Genomic DNA, 22,038 nt, shown 5'->3' with positions numbered 1-22,038 from the left:
CGAGATAATATCAGTATCCAAAAAAGGAGCTAAAACTCAGCCAGGGAACTATAGAACTATCAGTTTGATAGACACGATTTAAAAGGTAGTTGGGAGGATGATCCTAAATCAAATTTTAGACTGGATTGACGAGAGTAGTATATTGTCCCCCATTCAAGCCGGTTTCCGTAAATATACTAGTACCATTGATCAAGTCTTTTGTTTTATTCTTCTGTATTGGAAGACTGTGACATTGGGCAAAGGCAGCCTTTATGCTGCCTTTGTCGACCTACGTGCAGCTTTTGACCTTGTCCCCCGTTCATGGATGACATTAAGGGAACTAGGTCTTTCTGATGAGATTTTAACTTTGGTAATGAGGCTGCACAAGGCATACTATGCTAGAATTCGATGGGGGGGGGGGGGGGGGGGGGGGGGCAGGGTAGGGTCACAACCGAGTTTCCGGTTGAATGAGGGGTGCGGCAAGGTTGTGCCATGGCACCAACGTTATTTTCTTTGTATATTAAGGGAATAGTGGATCGTTTGTTGCCAGTGAACACAGATCCCCCTTCTCTAGCTGGTGTAAAAATTCAGATTTTAATGTTTGCGGACAACACAATTCATTATTTCCAAGACTCCTAGTGGCCTCCAGCGAGCCTTATTAATTTTTGAAGATTTTTGTGCTGCTAGAGGCCTGGAAGATAATGTGGCAAAAACTAAATTCATGGCTTTTAATCCGCACCGAAGTTTTAAAAAAAAGTTTTTATGAATAATCAACCACTTGAACTGGTCAGTGTTTTTACCTATTTGGGCATTCACCTAGAGAAGAACCTTAAGTGGGACTGTCATATAGATATAGCTGCTCTAAAACATCGACAATTTACGGGAGCTTTAAGTCGGGAGCACAAAAGGTCATTAACAAAACCGATTAGACCAGTCCTCCAAGTTTATGAGTCAAAAGTTGTTAGCTCCGCACTTTATGGCACCGAATTATGGGGGTTTGAGAAAGCAGCTTCCTTAACTCTCTCTGAAAATAAGTTCCTCCGCAGCATTACTAATCTCCCGCAAAGCACTCCCCTAAAACCGCTTAGATATGATTTGGGTAGAAAAGCCATTATAAATATCGCCAAGCTGCGCCCGATTTTATATTGGCGCAGGTTGTGGACGACACCTGAACTCATCATATGCCGCTGGTTTTCTTGATGTAATAAAATCTGATGGCTTTCACAAAATTCACAAAATTGGCTGGTTAAGGGGTGTTAGAATAAGCCTGGTAGGCCTGGGAATGAAAATGTTATGGAAGAATCCAACAGAAACCTCCTTCCCATCTAAAAATATTTTAAAAGAAGTACTGGGAACGGGCTGTTCATAATGCTTGGAGTAAAACCGATTCATCTACCATGGCGGGAATTTTTTTAGAAATAAAATTTACCCCCAGATTTGAATTTTACTGGGATATTATTACCAGGCCGAGAGATAGGAAGCTGTATTTCCAACTTAGGGCAGGTTCATTACCTTTAAAGTCCCTCACCTCCAGATGGACCCCCACAAGTGATAACATCTGCCCTGCTTGTGGGAGTCACAACAAAACAGTTGCCCACCTGTTCTTTGTCTGTCCTGCCTATGCAATTCCCAGGTGAGATTGGCTGACCCCAATGTCCAACTACTTGGCACAAATAGGAGCGCTGAAGCCGAAAGGCTCATGTGCACCAGTATTTGCTATTTATTACAATAGCGGTAGCCAAATACCTAGGATGGGTATGGGTAATAAGGCTAAACCAAAATACTGGGTAATTTTCGGCAAGCAATAACTTTAGCTTCCTTAGTCTGGCCATAGTATGTGATCGACTAATTAATAAATTGTTTTTCTTTGTTGCTCTAATGAACCTTTTTAATGTAATGAAAATTGTCGACATGAAATTTGAATTTCTTCCATTTGCTCAGATTTTAGTTTTTAAATCAAGTTTTTTTAATATGTATAATCCAACAAAGAACTTTAATTGTGTGTACTTAAATGTTGTTTGTTTTGTGCTTTTATGAGTATACCTCGAATAAAGCTACTTTGGATTGGATAATCTGGAGTATTCTTGGTTAACGGTGCCACAATGGTCACTCAATCTAACAGTTCAGCTCTCCAATAACTCAAGTGATCTATTATTTCTAAAATTACTCTTGCCTGTTACATGATGTCCCCAACATAGTTACCTGCCCTCTTCAGGCTGTGCACACTCATAAGACAGATGATCACCATTTGGAAGATGAGCAGGTCAGGCAGGAAAGAGTATCCACTCTCATACTCCTCTTCATCTTCGCTTGCTGTGCTCAGATTAAGATTCATGGGTAGATAAAACAAGCAAAGATTGAAATCCTCAAGCACAGACTGGCAGAGTGAGGTCAACTCTGCATCCACAAAACTAAAGAGGAAAAATAGGTTAGTCACCATTCAGCTTGTGTTGAAACACATGCTAAAGCATCTCAATTATAAAAGAAAATTAGTCCGCAATACTACATGCCCATTTCATTAGCTCAATGTAGTAGGATCCGCTAAGCAAAGACATTTTTACACACAAAGAAAAAGTTATTTCTTGAAGAATTCACACTCTTTGGTGGGATGTTTTATGATGCTAGTCACAATATATTGCTGTTATCCAGATATGTATTCCATTCCCAAAATGACTGAACAAGTGCAGGCTAACACTGGATATTAGGACAGAGAAAACCTTAAATAAAACTTCAAGCAGTTCAAACACTTTAATTATCCCACCTAGCTAATTGAGGTTTCTCAACTATTTCTAATTTTGCCATATTATAATTCTATACTTTGTAGTGCATACTGAATAGCGGTCATGAATCAATACTGGACAATTCCATGCTGGTTTCCAAACCTTCGTTCTACTTTGTGCAGAAAACTTAAGGAATATCCATCATATTTACAATTCAAGAGATCTCATACTTTGAAAGTGGATGGTAAGCAGAGAAAGTAATGAGGCCACCATATATTTTTTTTATTAAGAAAACTTCAGATGAAACACAGTTTCAGAAACCGGGCTAAAATGCAACCCAGTGAAATTTCTGGAAAAACTACATTTTTGCAGGGCACAGATAGCATGCATTCCCCCCCTTCGAGTAGCCTATTTCTGGACATATTAATATAAGCATGATACTATAATAAATGTACTTAATTGCTAGTTAGGTTTGAATTTATTGCAATTTTCAAAACAGCAGTTTGTTAAAATAGGAATATAAATAAGTTTGGGTTATTCAGTGGAGGTCAAGGCATTTGCCCCTTACCTGCTTTTGGGTTGTAATAAGCTTTGCAGGTACATAAAGCTCACCAACAGTCGTTTTATGTCCTTACACCTACAAGGAAAACACATTATTAAGGTTTCAGCAAAAGCAAATAATCTAAGTAAAACTTTAAGGAGAAAAAGTAGAAGATTTTCACTGGACAATAACACCCATTTGCATAAAACAATGGCTTTAGATTTGTATTAGTTCAGCTCAATAGACCGTGTCACAAACGTTTCAGTGACTGAAAACTGGAAAAATATTTGGACCTCTTATATTTTATATCACAAAAAACAAGTTAGTCAAACATTATCCAAAATAAACTAAAACCTGAATATATCTGTATTTGAGATCTAATGCTATAAATATATATTCACAGAAAAAAAGCAAAGGTTACAGGAAGGTTATAGTTAGGCTCAGATTTTACTCATACAAAACCAGTGAAATTCAGCAGTTCTAGTTAACCGCGCTAACTATAACTTATGGCCCCGCAAGGCTCTGCTAATGACCTCACATATAGCATCACACGGACATCACTGATGACATCTCGTGAGTGTCTTCTTAACATTTCTGAGACTTAATGACATATACTAAGCTGCAGAATAAGTTAAATTACTATTCTTTCCGTACTAGTAATTAGTCATACTATTTCGAACATATCATCTGAGTGGCTGAATGACTTCGTATGTGAGTGGGGGGAATTTGCTGTATGGGTGGGCGAGCAGCTGTATTGGAGAGGGGGATGCGAGTGGCTGTATGGGCGAGTTAGTGGCTGTGTGGGTGGCTACGTAGGTGTGAGTGGCTATATGGGTGACTGAGTGGCTGTAAGTGGTGGTGAGTGAGTGGGTATGTGAGTGCCTGTAAGGGTGAGTTGGTGGATGAGTGCGCGAGTGGTTGTATGGATGTGTGAATGGGTATGTAAGTGGTTCTGTGGGTGTTTGTATAGGTGACTGAGTGGCTGTGTAAGTGGATGTATAGGTAAGTGAGAGGGTGTGTGAGTAGCTGTATTGGTGAGTGAATGGCATTGTGAGTGGATATATGGGTGTGTGGGTATGAGTACCTGTATGGGTGTGAGAGTGGCTGTGTGAGTTTCTGTATGGGTAATTGTGTCGTTTAAGGGTGTATGAGTGAGTGTGTAGTGTCTGTATGTCAATATGACTCAACAGGAGTGACAGTATTGATGAGGGGGGGTTCGTGCACGAGTGGCTGTATTGGCGAGTTAAGGAGTGTGTGAGTGGCTCTATGGACGAGTGATAGGTTGTGCGAGTACCAGTATGGGTCTGTGCATGGGAATGTGAGGGGTTGAGTGGATGTATGAGAGGTTCTATGGGGGTGTGTGGGTGGTTTTGAGGCTGTCTTCAGTGAGGTCATCCATGATGTCACTGAGTGATGTAATATGAGAGGTCATATGCAGCGCACTGAAGGGGCATAAGTTATAGTTAGCGCCGGTAACTCTAACTGCTGAATTTCACTGATTTTGTACGAGTATAATCTGAGCCTAACTAGAACGTACCTATAACCTTTGGTTTTTTCAGTGAATTTCTGAAGATTTTTACCTTTATTTCCTAACTATAACGTACATGTAACCTTTATTTTTTTAAGTGAACTTCTAAGGTTTTTTTTAATGTTGTTTCCTAACAACATCCCTGTAAGCTTTGTTTTGTTAAGTGAATTTCTACGTTTTTTTCAAATTGTATTTCCTATCTGCAACCTTTAAGGGTGAGTGCATATGTGCCTAACTTGCTCTGTGAGTGGGTGCGTGAGTCTCAGTGTAGTGGGCCTGTGAGTGGGGGCATCAGTATGTGACAGGGTCTGTGAGTCAGCGCATGAGTCTCTCAGTAAGTCTGAGTGGGTATTTGAGTAAGTGCATGAGTGGGTCTGTGAGTGCGTACATGATTGAGGGGGCCTGTCAGTGGGTGTGTCCATCTGAGTGGATGCGTGAGTGCCTAAGTGAAACTGAGCAGGTGTATAAACATATATATATATATATATATATATATATATATATATATATATATATATATATATATATATATATATATATATATATATATATATATATATATATATATATATATATATATATATATATATATATATATATATATATATATATATATATATATATATATATATATATATATATATATATATATATATTTTATTTATTTATTTATTTTTTGTGTGACTTTTTTCATTGATATTTGCAAATTCATCGTGACGTTACACACGGGGCCGCAGAGATGGACGCTGTAAATTAACGAATATCGCAAGTGGGAAAAAAGCAACCTTTTTTCTGACTTCTTTTACTCATAAGGGGTTCCTCAAACACCCCTATATGGGGTCAGGGGACATGCAACCTGGCCCCTTATGTCACTTTCTAACATTTAGTTTCAACCCCGGGGACTGCTCAGGGGATAAAATGACACCCGCAACTGTCTGCTCAAACCATCGTGAATTTGCCGCAATCCCAGATATACAAATTTGGATTTCCTAAAAATTCTCACCCAATGATTTGATTTACACTGGGTAACAAAGTGTGATCTGCAAACCAAAATCTACCTTCCAGCCAAATTCAATGTAATTCCGTCCAGTGGTGCGGGCTGCAGTCGTGTCTAAAGCTCCTATGGGAATTAACATGGGAAAGCACTTTTTTAACCACCTTTTGCTTGGCCCACGCTTGACGAATCACCCCGAAAACTTTCCATGCGCAACAAGCATCACAGCCAAATTGTCTTTGGAAAATGTTGTGAAGGCTTGTTCAATGGTGCCAAATATATAGGCACATCAATAAACATTTTTCCTATGGAAACACTAGAAGAAAGGGTGACTGATGACATGGATATATATCCATATGAATATATATCCATCCAGGTCATAAGTCACCCTTCCTTCCAATCCCAGGCTTTCCTGTGACAACGTAATGCATTCTAGGTGCTGTAGACTTGGCTTGCTTCAACAGAACTACTTAGAACAACATCTTATAGCAATAGTAGGTTAAAAGTTCAGATCAGGAAAAAATGTCACCGAAGACATGGAGCAAGGTAATTTATGTCCATTTCTAGGATGCTCTTTTCCTATATACTTCTGGCATATCACTCTCCACTTGCCCCCACCCATGTAAAGGATCAAGATGCCCACATGAGCTGCACAAAAGCAAACCACTTATTAATATGAAATATGGGGAGTAGTACGTGTCCTTGAACAGCAGGAAGTAATGGCACAAAATACCAAGAAACACCACATATACATTAGTGTAATATACAGAATAAAAACACAAGCATTGGCAATTAAGCTAGTTCATGGATAAAATCAAGGCCTTAAATAAAATGTAACTGAATTTGTGGTTAACTACACCATGTAACAATCCTCCAAGGCACCTCATCCGCCCCCCCACCCTTTATTAAACTCAATATATTGGAACCCAACATTGGCCGTACATTTACCAGTTTCCATTTCTAATCTGACAGTCAATACTGTGTACAGTAATAGGCAAATACAAGCAGTAAATGATCCATGCAAGAACTGTCAGGAACACCAGGGAACCCCCAACCTCCCCAGAGTACACATCGCTGAACTGCAGAAGAACCTAGAGTATGTCAGGATTTCTAAATTGGTCTACCTACCTTCCCTCCCTTACAACTGGCACTGAGAAAACATCACTTTCATTCCACAAAGCAGGAGAACATGCAAAACTCAGAAGAACTTAACTAAATGTGAAAAATGTCTCCCTTAAATATTCCTTTAAAGAAAATAACTGAATACATTTAAGCTCTTACCGCTTCTTGCTTGGTGAAAGCTTCCTAGTTTCGCATTTCTTCAGCTGATGGTACATTTTGGCAGCCTTGTCATACAGTCTTTTTAGATTCCCAGAGGCACCATCAAATGACACTTCAGACTGTATACTATAGTTATATATAAAAATTAAAAAAAACAGAATGGATACAACTGCACTATTTGCTTGAAGAGCCAGATCATTCACAAGATAGCAATGGAAAGTTTCTGCTGTAAATCAGAAGGCAAAGACAGTTCTCAATCCTCCCATTTGTTTATGGATGTAATTTCATTACAAAAGGAGGACACAGACTGTAGTATCACTGAAACTGTACAACTATTAAGTACTTGATGAGATTACAATATTCTTTTCTATTTCGCACAGTATTGTTCTGGTACACTCAGTTTGATGCTAATGTGTCCCCACATGGTTCCGATATTGTCAATAAGCCTCACCTCAAAAATAGAATGTAAAATGTTACTTACCCTGTAGCCATTTGTTTGTAGGGTGTAGTGCTGTAGATTCACATGCTCTGCATATTCTTGACACCTAGTATTGGGCCAGATGGTTGCAACTTGTTTTTCTTTATAGAAGTCAGTTACAAGACCTTCTGTGAGTTTACCATGTGTCCACAATAGGCCATCATTGGCTCCAACCGAGATTGTTTTCCACTCAGCAAGAGGGTAGATGAAGCAGAGTGTCAAAGGATGTGTGAAGTGCATAGTAAAGGAAGTAAAGGCCATCTGTGACCATCTCTTGCTCCATGGAGGATGGTGGATGCATGCAGATGGCTACATGGTCACATTTTCTATTCGTAGCGTGCATGGCTGTATGAGCACATGCACTGATGTAATGTAGTCCCTCTACAAACAAGTGACTAGCGCTCAGATGATACAATGCTTGAAAAAGTGTTCTTAATCCTGCATGGCCATTTAACGCCTGCTGACGTGCTAGAATGTTCACACAGTAGTGCTTGGTGAAGGTATGTGGCAAGTGGGCTCTGGAAAGCACAGTGAATGCTCACTTTGCCTTATCATAGCAAGTCTGGAAGCACTTCATTATCCACTTCATAGTGCCAGCTTGAAATTATATAGCCCCTGTTGTGGGAAACTGGGTTTCTGTTGCAGTACCCCTCACACACACACTTTTTGCCAGGCTTTTGATGTAACTTTGCCTGTAGAGTACTGGGTCCCTGCTGTCCAGGTTCCCAGTAGCAGTGTTCTTTCCCTAAAACTGTATCATGATTGCCACTACTTTTGACCTCACCCCCTGTAAGTCCCTAGGAAATAGTACCCTAGTACCTAGGGCATTGGGGACTGAAGAGGGCCCTGTAGGAAAGTGGGTTTGTTGCAGTAACCCCCCCCCCCCCACACAGACACACATTTTGACAGATTTCTGATGCACTTTGAATTGATGTACCCTGGGTGTCTGCCAATCAGGTTCACAGGGCCTGTGTTCTTTCTCAAACCTGTACCATTGTACCCCCAATTAGCACCTCTCTGACCACCTGCAAGTCCCTTGTAAAAGGTACCATGGGTACTGTGACCAGGGAAGGCCTCTAAGGGCTGCAGAACATATTGGCCACCCTTAGAGGTCCCGTACCTTAACACACTCTCTCTCTCTCACACACACACACACTTACATCCATTGCAGGCTGCTTGCTTTGGTGCAGAGAAAAGTTAAGAGTCGACATGGCACATGTGCCATGCCTACAACCCATTGCCTATGGTATAGGTAAGACACTCCTCTAGATGGGAGCACTATACCACTGGTGAAGGTACATTTGCATGAGCACAGTGCCCCTACAGCGTTCAAGTCCATTCTTAGACATTGTAAGTGCAGCAAAGCCATAGAGAGTATATGGTATGGGAGTTTGTCATTACGAACTCTACAGCATCATAATGGCTTTACTGAATTCTGGGAAGCTTGATAGCAAGCGTCTCAGCATAACAGACCCACACTGATGCCAGTGTGGGATATATTATACAATGCACTCAGAGGGCATCTAAGAAATGCCCCCTGAAAAACAACCAGCCTCTGACACCACGAGACATGTTTCTGGACCCCCGAGGCGGGAGCCTTCGCTCCCTGAGCCCAGAAACAAAGCCTTCCCTGGGCGGAGGTGCTCACACCTCCCCCAGGTCAGGAAGAGCCATCTGTGGTATGGGAGCATCAAAGGCCTTGCCGCCTTTGCAATGCAACCGCTAGTCTCTCCTGCTATCAGGAGCAGGCCCCCTTCCTGCCTCACCTCCTTTTCGGCAGAAAGATAGGCGGGAAAAATTATAACAGCCCAGATGGTGTGCCCACATCTGCTAACTTCACCCATCAGGTGGGGGGAGGCGAGGTGAAGCCCACTCTTCAGTGCCGCCATCTTGCACATAGCAGGTTCTCTCCAATCAGGATTATGGATTGTGCCCACTCCTCCATGTGGGGTGAGCACACCAAGGGTGTAATGAAAACAGGAAGCATTATCCAGCCGGGTAACGTCCCCAGATTGCACAGCCAAACTCCGTTTTGGAGGTTCCGCCAATCTTATTCAGTGAATAGACAACAGGTCATCATTGGAGTGACGTTTATTCAACATTGTTGTTTGAAATCAAATTCCTTCCAAAGGATTGTTGTTCAAACTCGAAGCACAGCGTACACGCACGGCGAACATGCCGACTTTGGAGATCGCCTTTACTTGATACAACTGCCGGAATGGGGCAGTGGTCATATAGTTTGTGACAATTTGACCACACGAAGAAACTCACCCCCCTTACTAAATGTAGACGCTTCCACCAGAAAGAAGGACTTAGAACGAAACATAACCCCACTCCGGGTCGTGTGGTAATCCCCTGTAACAGCGACGAAACACGCGTTGGCAAAGAAGGTTTAAGACTTAAAATTCAACTACGGAAAACACAAGACAAGCATCATTGTGCTGTATAATGTAATTTATGTGTTTTAATATTTAAGACTTGTGCAGAGGATCTCGTATATACAGTAAAGTAGTCTGCTGACCGCGCGCTTGGGGATTCAGTGGTTTTCCCTACCTTGTGCACCGTGCCGAATTTTATGCAATAACTGATTTGTGATAGTCCTGAGAGCGCCGTTTACCTATTGCTCACCACCAATTGTAGACTTAAAACTTAAGCAGAAAGCAGTCAAGCCCACTACTTGCACCTGTTACGCTGCTAAGTGGAAAGGTTGATGCATTACTGTCTTTTCAAACCGTTAAATCCCTTTACAGTATCTGTGCAGACAATTTTCTAACCTTCTACACTTGAACAATGCAGGCCTTGCGTACACCTCTGCATACACGCAAGTGCAGTTGCAGCACAATTTCAAAGCAGACAGTGCTCTTTTCTGTTTAAGATACCAATCCTTAAAACCTTCATAGAACATAGGTCTAAAGAGGGCGATACCTTCAATGACTCCTACACCTGTGTGGAACCTCAATGTGGTCCTCACTCGACTCACGGGTCCTTCTTATGGACACTCACTTATTATACCGTGTTTATATCGGAAGGTGCTTTCTTAATCTCAATCTCCTCCCTCAGACGTAATAGGCAGACACCAGCTCTTCTAGTCCAGGAAGGAGTAGTTTCTTACCTGTAACTCCAGTTCTGTAGTAGGGGTATCTCTGTTATAGTCATAATCTATGAATAATCCCCGCCCATGTGCGGGGACCCCGGAGCAATCAAAAATATCTCTTAAGCTGTCCCGCATTTGCAAACCTGCAAAGACACTTAAGAGACAGACAAAATAATACAGCCTAATCACCACAAGGCTGCACTGGCCAGCACTTCCTCTGAAGTGAACACAAAAGCCAAAATAAAGTTGAAATGTCATTTTTATTCACATTTGACATGTTCCTTTATTATCACACACTCCCTTCACCAAAATCCCTTTAAACAATAGAGAGGAAGGGGTGGACAGACAAGCCCTATAGGCTGTCATTATGTGTCTGCTAAAGGGATACCGTGCCTTTAAGAAACTCACCAGAGACCCCCGGTATCCCAGGATGCACAGCCAACACAAGTTACTTTCAGTTCTTTTTGAAGGTGTATAACAACAGGCCTGATACCGTCAGGTTACTCCACCGGGGAGGAGGGAGGGTCGCTTATGACTATAACAGAGATACCCCTACTACAGAACTGGAGTTACAGGTAAGAAACTACTCCTTCTGTAGTAGGGGATCTCTGTGTATAGTCATAATCTATGAATAGAATGGCAAGCCCATCCCAACCAACAAGAAGCGGTGGAGTAAGACCAACCACCAACAAATCACTGTGCAAACAAATTTCTTAGCGAAGCCTGTCCAACCTGCGCATCTGCCCTAGCATCAGAGTCCAGGCAGTAATGCTTTGTAAACGTATGGACTGACTTCCAGGTGGCAGCCTTACAAATGTCAGCAATGGGAACATTCCTAAGCAAAGCGGTGGTAGCCGCCTTTCCTCTAGTCGAATGTGCTGTAGGCTTACCCCCTAATGTTTTATTAGCTTTTTGGTAACAAAGCTGAATACAGGAAACAATCCATCTGGAAATGGACTGCTTTGAGGTAGCTAAACCAGTTCTTACCGAACCATAATTAACAAACAGTTGATCCGACCTGCGGATATCTTTTGTCTTATCCAGGTAGAATTTCAACACCCTACGCACATCAAGTGAATGCAGGGACCTCTCCGCCGGAGAGGAAGGATGCTGAAAAAACGTAGGCAAAGTTATCATCTGATTCACATGGAAATCTGATATCACCTTAGGCAAAAATTTAGGATGGGTACGCATCACTACTTTAGAAGCATGGAAAACAGTATACGGCTCTTGGCAACACAGAGCCTGAATCTCACTCACCCTCCTGGCCGATGTAATGGCTACAAGGAAGGCCGCCTTCCAAGACAAATGCTGCAACGAAGCCTTATGGATAGGTTCAAAAGGCTCCCTCATCAATCTAGATAACACCACATTCAATTCCCAAGGTGGAGAAGGCCTTCTAACAGGGGGAAACACCTTACGCAAACCCTCCAAAAAATCCTTAATCACAGGGATTTGAAAAAATGAGGTTTGAGAAGGGCCCTTCCTATACGCAGTCAGAGCTGCGAGATGAACCTTAATAGATTGAAAATTAAGCCCAGACTGAGCTAACTGCAGCAGATAAGGCAAAATAACGTCTTCTTTACAGGAGGTAGGGTCAAAGTCCTTCGCCTTGCACCATAAGCAGAATCTCTTCCACTTATAGGCGTAGGAAGTCCTCGTAGACGGTCTCTTAGCCTCTTTCAAGATCTTCATACAGTCCTGAGGCAGGTTCAAGTGTCCATACTGCACTAGCTCAGGAGCCATGCTGCCAAACTCAAGGACGAGAGATTGGGGTGAACCATCTGCCCTCCGAACTTCGTGAGGAGGTCCGGCCGGCACGGCAGGCGCCGGTGTGGCAGAACAGACCGGTGAAGAAGGTCGGTGAACCACCATTGTCTCGGCCACTCCGGAGCAATCAGGATCATTCTGGCTCTGGATTGCGACAGCTTGATCAGCACCGCCGGAATCAGGGGAATGGGTGGAAAGGCGTAGAGAAAGCTGTTGGACCAGCTGATCCATAGTGCATTCCCCAGCGTCCCTGGTTGGTAGTACCTGGACGCGAAGTCGCTGCATATGCTGTTTTCTGCCGTAGCGAACAGATCTATATCCGGAGTGCCCCATTCTGCGAAGACGTCTCTTAGCACGTCGTCGTTTAGCACCCACTCGTGGTTCTCTTGAACGAGTCTGCTGAGTGCGTCTGCTTGGGCATTCTGCACTCCCGGCAGGTGGGTCGCCGTGATCGTCAGATTCCTGGCCACCAGCCAGTTCTAGATCGCCTGTGCCTCCCGAGACAGGGTGCGTGACCGGGAGCCCCCCTGCTTGTTGAGGTAATACATGGTCGTAGTATTGTCCGTCTGAACCAGCAGGGAGGACGTCCTGAAGGAGGGATGGAACGCCTTCAAGGCCAAGTGTACTGCTCTGAGTTCCAAAAAGTTGATATGGTAGGTCGTCTCCATCTGCGACCATATCCCCTGAATCTGAAGAGGGCCCGAATGCGCTCCCCAGTCCTGGAGAGACGCATCGGTCACTATGGTCTGGGCCGGAATGTCCTTGTGAAAAGGAGTCCCCTTGCAGACATTCTCTGGGGAACACCACCATTTCAGAGACTGCCGAGCGTGCTGAGACAACTGGATCTTGTCCTCCCAACGCCCCCTCCTCTGGTCCCATTGATCCTCCAGACATTCCTGCAGGGGCCTCATATGCAGACGTGCATTGGGGTGAGGAAGACGCAAGAAGCCATCGACCCCAGTAATGAAGACACCGTCCTCACCGTAGGAGAGCGGGCTGAGATGAGATGCAGAGCCTTCCCACGGATCGATAAGCGTCTCTCCTCCGAAGGACACACGCTTGCGGTCAAGGTATTGACTGAAGCCCCCAAGTACTGGAGACACTGCATAGGGATCGGCACTGACTTCGTCATGTTGATGTGCAGCCCCAGACGGTGAAGCAAAGCCGCCGTCCTGTTGAAATGGCACTGGGCTTCCTGATAAGTGGACGCTTTGATCAACCAGTCGTCCAGGTAAGGGTACACAAACACCTTGGTCTTCCGCAGGTGTGCCGCGACCACTGCCATGCACTTGGAGAACGTCCGTGGCGCAGACTTCAGGCCAAACGGGAGTACGGAATACTGGTAATGGTTGTTGCCTACCAGAAACCTCAGGAACTTGCGATGCTTTGGTGCGATCGGCACATGAAAGTAAGCGTCCTGCAGATCTATGGCGCACAGCCAGTCTCCTCGATGCAACTGAGGGTAAATCTGATGCAGGGACAACATACGGAACTTTTCTCGGCGGATCCACCTGTTTGCTTGACGCAGATCCAGAATAGGCCTGAACTCGTTCTTGTCTTTTTTTCTTACGAGAAAGAACCGTGAGTAGAGACCTTTTCCTTTTTGCTTCAAAGGAACAGCTTCTATCGCCTTCTTTTTTAACAGAACGTCCGCCTCCCGCTGGAGCTCCCGCACCATGGTGGAGGAGCGCACTGGTGGAATCTGTGCAGGCGAACTGGTGAAACGAAGACAGCCATTGCAAACAATATTCAGCACCCACTTGTCCTGTGTTATTGTCCTCCACTCTGCCAGGTAGTGTTGAATACTTCCCCCCCACCGGAGCGGGTAACGGATGAGGGGGAAGTAACTTTTCAGGGCTTCGACCCGGACGGGCCTTTGTTCCCCGCCGAGGACTGATGCTGGCCTCTGCCCCTCTGGCGCTTCTGAAAGGGCTGCCTCTGGTACTGCTGCTGTTGCTGGGGCTGTTGCTGGGGGCCCGACTGACGCCCTTGGCCCCTCTGCTTGGTGTAGCGCCTGCCCGAGGAACGGAAGGACCTCCTCTGCTCCTTAGGCCGCTCCAGCCCCACCGCCTTAAGAGTTTCCGCCTCAGCCTTCATGCGGGCCATCTCGTCATCCGCATGCGACCCGAATAGCGTCGTGCCAGAGAATGGTAGATTGGCGATCTTCTGCTGCGCTTCCGGCTTGAGCGGAGTCAGCCGCAGCCAGGAATGCCTCCTCATATGTATGCCGTGGCAGTACCCATGGGCCGCCAGCAGCGACACGTCCCCCGCCGCACTGATGATCTGATTAGAGACCATCATGCCCTCGTTCAGCACCTCTTGAAAATCCTCCCTCTTGTCTCTGGGCAGGGAGGCCGCGAACTGCTGCAGGGAGTACCAAAGAGACCTGTCATAGCGCCCCAACAGAGCGGAGGCGCTAGCGGCCTTCATCGTAGTAGCCGACGTGGAGCACATCCTCCTCCCCAAGGAGTCCATTTTGCGACTCTCCTTATCCGGGGGAGCCGTGGAGGAAGACGTCGTAGAGTGTTGCTTACGAGCCACCGCCACGATAACAGAATCCGGTGGGGGGTCCACTCTGAGGAACGCCGGATCCGAGTCAGGAGCCCTGTACTTCTTTGACAGTCTCGAGGGCGCCGGCTTCACCACGGCCGGCGTTAAGAACACCTCCATCGCAGGTTCCTCCAGTCCTGGGACCAGCGGGAGGAGGGGGCGCGACAGATGTACTTTATGCAAAGTCTCAAAAATCACAGAAGTAGTGGGAATAGGGGTAGTCACGGATATCCCCAACTTCGCAGCCCCTCTCAGCAACACCTCCTGGAACGTGGCAATGTCATCCACTGGAGAGACGCGGGTAGGAGGCGTCTCTGACAGCGAGGGCGAATACTTGCCAGCCCCCGAAGAGTACGTGCCCCTCGACCCTCTGGAACGAGACCGATACCTCCGTCGACCATGTCCAGAGCGAGTGGAGGATCTGCGCCTACTCCGTGATCGCCTGCGAGGGCGAGAGCGAGATCTCTGCCGGTGAGGAACCCTCGGGGGAGGAGGCGGTGGCTGCGGTGGTGAAGCAGGAAGCTGAGGCACGGGCAGAGGCAGCGGAGGAGGTGGAGGAGGAGGAAGAGGAGGAGGAGGAGGAAGAGGAGGAGGCGGAGGAGGAGGAGGCAGTGCAGGCACCGGTGGAGGCGCCGGTGGAAGGTCGGGCACCGGAGGCAAAGGCGGCCGCTGGGGCAGCGGGGTCAGATGGTCTGAAGCCCCATCACTTCTAGCCGGAGAGCCCCCATCATCATTGTCCGGGCTCGCGGCCACTCTCCTCTTCTTGGCGGGCCTGTCCCGCGGGGAAGCCACCGAAGGCGAACGTCCGCGCCTCCCCGATCCCCGACTGGAGATCGTAATCACCGAGGACGTATTCCCCGATGTCTGGGACGTCGAACTGTACGTCGACCTCGAACGGCGTCTCTTCGCCCTCGACGACGAGTGCCACCCCGCAGTCGATCGTCCTCTCGACGTCGAACCAAGTCTCCTCGACGTCGACCCATGCCTCCTCTGCGTCGAGCCCCGCCTTGATCGCCGTCGCCGGGGTGCCTGCCTCGACGTCGACTGTCTCCTCGACGTCGACTTCTGGCGTCTCGACGTCGACCGCCGGTGCCTCGGCGTCGACCGCTGCGATCTCGACGTCGATCGCTGGTATCTCGACGTCGATCGCTGGTGTCTCGACGTCGACCGTTGGTGTCTCGACGTCGACCGTTGGTGTCTCGACGTCGACCGTTGGTGTCTCGACGTCGACCGTTGGTGTCTCGACGTCGACCGTTGGTGTCTCGACGTCGATCGTTGGTGTCTCGACGTCGACCTGCGTCTCGACGTCGACCTGCGTCTCGACGTCGACCTGCGTCTCGGCGTCGACCGCCTCCGCCTCGGCGCCGGGATCTCGGCGTCGACTCAGTCAGCGCCGAGCCGTGGGTAGACGGCGGCGAGTGCAGTCCATGGGGCTCGGTACGACGTCGATGTGTTGTGGACGTCGACCGTGACACCTGCGACGGCGACCCGGTCCCGGGTCTCGCCGGCCCCTCCCTCGACGTCGAACGCCGAGGCTGCCGCGACCCAGAGCCCTGGATCGACGGCGAACATACCGGTGCCTTCTCTCTCGCCGTCGACGTCGTCGCCTTCGATGTCGAACGCGACCTACCAGCCGGTAGGCGCCGTCTCTGCTCCCTGCTCTGCCCGGAGGTCCCTCCAGGGGCTGAGGCATGGGCGGAGGAGGGGGAATGGGACCCTCCACGCCCTGAAGTCTCACCGGTCCTCTGCTTCTCCTGTCCCTGAAGGCGAGTCTTCTCCCTGTCCCTCAGGGTCCTTTTCGAAAAGGTGCTGCATATGTCACAGGCAGCTGGGACATGTGAGGGCGACAAGCAGAGGATACACACCTCATGTGGGTCCGTCTTAGCCTTCTTCCTCCCACACTCAGGGCATTTATCGAATAAAGCCATGCTGAGAGTGGGCCAAAACTGCTCCAGATTGCAGGCAGTAGTAGACAAAGGCTTTAGACGTCGAATGAAACCACTTTTAATCCAAAAAATCCGATTTTAATCAATTAAACCACCCAAAAGGGTAGAGCTCAAGCTCCAGGGTCCTGCTAGCAGGAGCCGGAAAAAAGAACTGAAAGTAACTTGTGTTGGCTGTGCATCCTGGGATACCGGGGGTCTCTGGTGAGTTTCTTAAAGGCACGGTATCCCTTTAGCAGACACATAATGACAGCCTATAGGGCTTGTCTGTCCACCCCTTCCTCTCTATTGTTTAAAGGGATTTTGGTGAAGGGAGTGTGTGATAATAAAGGAACATGTCAAATGTGAATAAAAATGACATTTCAACTTTATTTTGGCTTTTGTGTTCACTTCAGAGGAAGTGCTGGCCAGTGCAGCCTTGTGGTGATTAGGCTGTATTATTTTGTCTGTCTCTTAAGTGTCTTTGCAGGTTTGCAAATGCGGGACAGCTTAAGAGATATTTTTGATTGCTCCGGGGTCCCCGCACATGGGCGGGGAGTATTCATAGATTATGACTATACACAGAGATCCCCTACTACAGAAGCATGTATTCAGGTTCTCAGAAATAGGGTTGTTTTAGGAATCAACCCCCAATTTCTACTCCAGTTTGTTTCACATTTCCGCATGAACCAGACCATTTAACTGTTTTCTTTCCACAGCCAGAGTCTGTAGCATAAATAGCCCAACGCTTTGAATGTCGAGAGGGCACTTATGTATTACATTGATAAAACGCAGCCTTTTAGAAAGTCTACTCAGTTTTGTAGCCTTAGCCAAACCACACTGGTGTAGGAAACTGGCCCTGTTTATGGTTTACCACTATGTGATCATAACGTGCACAGATTCCAGCGATTCCCCCAGTAGTGCACAGGGCTCAATGTAAACCCAAAGTACTCTATTTTTGGTAGTGTGGGTGAGCAGCCTTAGGCCTAACACAGAGGAGTGTTAAACATTTGTTATGTACACAGTGTCAAAAAAACCACCTGTTTTACCTTAAAACCAGTTTATCGTAATCTGAATGCACTTTGTTTAGTTAGTTAAAACCATAACAATATACCAGTAAAACTGAATGAATTACACTATTAAAGTATACATATTAAAAATGGTGGTTTCCAATAATGCAATAAAATGGAGGGAAGAGGTATGTAGTCGGTTTTGTGAGACAATCTCAAAGATGCTATTGGGCTTTTCCCCTCAGCCTGTGTTTTAGTAATTTCTTGTACAGGATTAAGAACTTTACTAAGTTATAGTTAAGCTGTGGGTCCTTTGGGTCGAGACAGTTTAATATTGTAGGTCTACAGCTACGAATGCCCCTTGTGTTGAATTGTTTTATCAGTAGTAAGCGACGGTATGGATTTAAAGCTGGGCAGATGCATATTAGGTGGATGAAGTCTTGTTTTGGTGCGCCACAAAGACTACATGACTTTGGTCCCTTATATTGCCAGCTTAATTGGTCCGTGTTAGATGGTAATGATCCAAAACTTATTGCTAGAAACTTTGTTTGTAAGAAGGGGGAGTAAGTCGGACACAAGCATGTTGCCGGTTGCACACAGTGATTAATAAATGACACACAACTCTAAAAGGAGATCCACACCAATTTTAGAAAAATAAGCTTCTTTGAGGATCTGTTTTAAGACCAAGGCGTACACAGAAAGGTAAGTACGTAATTCAGGAAAAATACTTAACATTTTAAAAAGTGGATGCTTGTTGCCATTGTCAGGCTGTGCAATGTTAACCTATGGAGGAAAAGAAAAATGCAGTTTTTCTGGTAATGCAGTTTTTCTGGTAAGTATACAACTTACACACCCAGGCTTCGGGGTTTCATGTCAACACCAGCAAGGTTCAAATTGGTACCAATAATGCACGACCAGCAGCACAGGGGCAGCCAGGATCAGAGGTCCAATTCGGGGTCAGGCGCCCAATGTTAACCAATGGAGACTGGGGGTGATTGAAGATGCGCTTCTCACAGATGAGTAAAGCGGAGTCAGGGCTCGATCCCCTGGGGTTATGGTAAGTACAGGCGGGACCACAAGGCAGCACCAAACTTATACCCTTAGGGGCTGCCAGGTGCAGAGTGCCAACACCACATCAGGGAACCTAATGCAATTCAATGGGGGAGATCGATTTTGAAAAAAGGCTTCAGGCGCTGGCCAGAAGGCTGCAGGAAGAAAACCCATAGCTGCCCAGGTAAGATCTGATGCTAGGGGACGTAGGGACACCGTTGGTCAAGCTCCCCAAGGCCCAGGGGCTTAAGGTGCAGGCGTGTCCTTAGGTGTCGGGATCAGCTTACTGGGCAGGTCGTGGTCTGGGGGGGGGGGGATTCTTCTGATTCAGGATGCTTGTGTAGAGGTAGTCTCTCCGGGGTCAGCCCACAGTGGACTCTGGCTCAGAAGTGCTGGGGAACCTCTGCAGGACGGGTGGGCCACTTGGTTTCGGGCCGTGGCATCTGGTGCAGAGGTGAGTCCAAATGCGGGTTTGCGGTTCCTCAGGGCTGAGTTCCCTTTTCTTTAAAGTTAGTTTCTACTGGACAGGTCCGCTGTCCTCGGGTGATCTTTATCTTTGTCAGAGAGTGTCAGTCCTTCCAGGGCTTTGGAGGTTGCTGGGCTGCAGGACAGGTAGTCTTCTGGAGAAGGATCGCCGAGGGCTGCCAACATGTGGGTAGGGCTGGGGCCAAGTCAGTTGGTGTCTGCAGTCTTCTCTGCTGGTGCGGCACTGTAGTGTCTGGCTCTTCTTAGGTCATCGGGATTCTGCTTTCAGGGTCTTGGGGTGCCACCTAAGTGCTAGATTTAGGGGTGTTACAGGAGAGAGACAGGTACTCACAATGGATCTCTTACCTGGGGTGTCTACACCCACTATTATGCCACCCTCGTGTGGGAGGGGGGCATAGCCCTATCCCTGATTAGATGAGTCCCACCATCTTCAAGAAGTGGGCACTGAGAAATGTGCTTCACTTTGCCTCCGGCACCTGAGGGGTAAAGTTGGCGAAGGGGGTCACACCTCCCTTTCTCACTAGATATTCCTGCTGGTTCTCCCACCAAAAGTGGGGGTTTGAACCGGGGGCTGCCATCTGCAGCTAGCAGCAGAGGCTGGGGTTGCATTACAAAGGCAGCAAGGCCTTTGAAGCTTCCCTCTCGAGCACTGTGCTCATCCTGGGGGGTGGGAGTGGCGCATCCATCCAGGATGGTCTTTGTTTCTAGCTTCAGAGAGCAGGGGCTCTCAACCCAGGGGTCCAGATACATGTCTGGTGGTGGCAGGCTGCCTAAAGCCAGTCCACACCCACGGCAAACATGCCCACTTTGGAGATCGCCTTCACTTGATAAAACTGCCGCAATGGGGTAGGGGTCATATAGTTTGTGACAATTTGACCATACGAAGAAACTCACCGTCCTTACTAAACATAGACGCTTCCACCAAAAAGAAGGACTTAAAACAAAACAGAACCCCACTTCGGGTCAGAATTATCACCGGATAAAAGAAACTGCCAGTAATTTACGACAGCCCTGAGGAAGTCAAGGGGTAATCCCCTGTAACAGCGCCGAAATGCGTGTTGGCTAAGAAGATTTAAGAATTGAAATTAAAGACTACGGAAAACACAAGACAAGCATCATTGTGATATATAATGCAATTTATGTGTGTTAAAATTTAAGATGTGTGCAGGGGATCTTGTATATGCTTTCTGCTTAAGGTAACAACTCTAGGAGCCGAGTTCCCACATTACAAGGATCACCTGTTTGAGAATCAGACTGAGCTGATCCTGACGCAAACTGACTAATTGTAGTCTGTGTGGGAGCTTCTCTCAAGGATTGACTGACATTTCTAGGAACATGAAATACCAGAGCTGCCTTTCCCAGGTTAGGGCCACTAGAATGAGGGTCACTGGGGAAGTGGGTGCCCTGTTGCTTCTGGATATAGAACATGTCATGTCTGTTATATGGTCTGTCTTTATTAGTACTGTATTCCCATACGGAAGTGTGAGAAACACATTCAGAGCTAGTTTGGTGCGTTCAAGCACCCAGAACGTTTGTATGGCACCCCTGATGCTAAGTGGACCCTGTGCCTTCTGATTTGTAACTTCACAATTGGCAGACCTATCTCCCACACAGTGGATTCATGGCGTTTTCTCTTTCCAAATAGAAATGCCAGTAGAGACAGCTATTAGGGGGCCTGCAATTCCTTGTTGGAGGTCTTTGCAGCTGCATGCAACGACCTGTTTATGCAGTATGTTTCTCTCTCAGTGACGGTATATTCACATTTCTCCAGTTTAAGATGGCTGTTGTGGTCTTTGCACTTATTCTCTGAACCAGGGTGGGCGTGGTCCCTGGGCCAGATTGGTTCATTTAAGTAGAGACTTAAGAAACCGGAAAAGTAACTCAGACTTCATGGCATTTGCCAGCTGGCGTCTTTTCAAATCAGACTCAGGGCCTGTTACATAGGTAAGAAGCATTCCGCATGGGAGCGCATTGACATTTTCACAATAGTTACCCTAGTCTAGAGACCTTTGTGTAATTAAGCCATCTTGTCTTGATGTAGGGACCTCCGAGTCCTAAAACAATGTGAGCCTGCAGTGAATTAGGTCAAAGAAGCCCCCTGCTAGGGAGCATATTGGCATCAAGATTTTCGTGACAGTTAATCCAGCCCAGAGACGTTTGCATGATTATGCTACCTAGCTCACTAAGTATGGAGCTTTGAGCCCTAAAATGCTGTGAGCCCGTACGCGAACTAGGAGGTAAAAGAGGACCCCCCCATAAAGGAGCATTTTTATACTTCTGTGATAGATAATTAATCCTAGAAACCCTGTCACTATAAAGTCACCCTGTCCTTTCTATATAAACCTTCGATTCCCTTCAATTACCCAAACCTGGAGGGAAAAAGGATGTTAAACAAGCACTTGTAAGGGAGGGTGTGCAGGCGTGTTTGTTAAGATCACACACATGGTGGGGGCATGGTCTGGTAAACATCAGATATCGAATTAATTAATGCCCGTATTTTCAGTATGTAATTAAGATCAGGAAATCATTTTATCATTGGCAGGGGTTTTTCTGTTGCACATTTATTAATGACCTCAAGTTTTGAGATACCATCTTATGTGTTAGAGTTCTTTGCCTAGAACAGGTATACTGATAA

General features: G+C 46.5%; 1 protein-coding gene across 2 annotated transcripts in view; it reads right to left on the bottom strand.

The window, feature by feature from the left end:
- SMG5 (SMG5 nonsense mediated mRNA decay factor) overlaps nucleotides 1-22,038 on the bottom strand; it is a 400,214-nt gene that overhangs the window by 257,314 nt on the left and 120,862 nt on the right. For both annotated transcript variants that reach the window (XM_085638507.1, XM_085638508.1), the window contains 3 exons: nucleotides 7,044-7,169; nucleotides 3,268-3,336; nucleotides 2,182-2,390 (listed from right to left, as the gene is read on the bottom strand). In XM_085638507.1, the coding sequence (XP_085494633.1) occupies nucleotides 2,182-2,390; nucleotides 3,268-3,336; nucleotides 7,044-7,169 (404 nt within the window). The remainder of the gene's footprint in view (nucleotides 1-2,181; nucleotides 2,391-3,267; nucleotides 3,337-7,043; nucleotides 7,170-22,038) is intronic.

The sequence above is a fragment of the Triturus cristatus genome, chromosome 12 (assembly GCF_964204655.1).
Source record: "Triturus cristatus chromosome 12, aTriCri1.1, whole genome shotgun sequence".
Taxonomy (NCBI): domain Eukaryota; kingdom Metazoa; phylum Chordata; class Amphibia; order Caudata; family Salamandridae; genus Triturus; species Triturus cristatus.
This window is presented reverse-complemented; position numbering and strand designations above follow the sequence as displayed.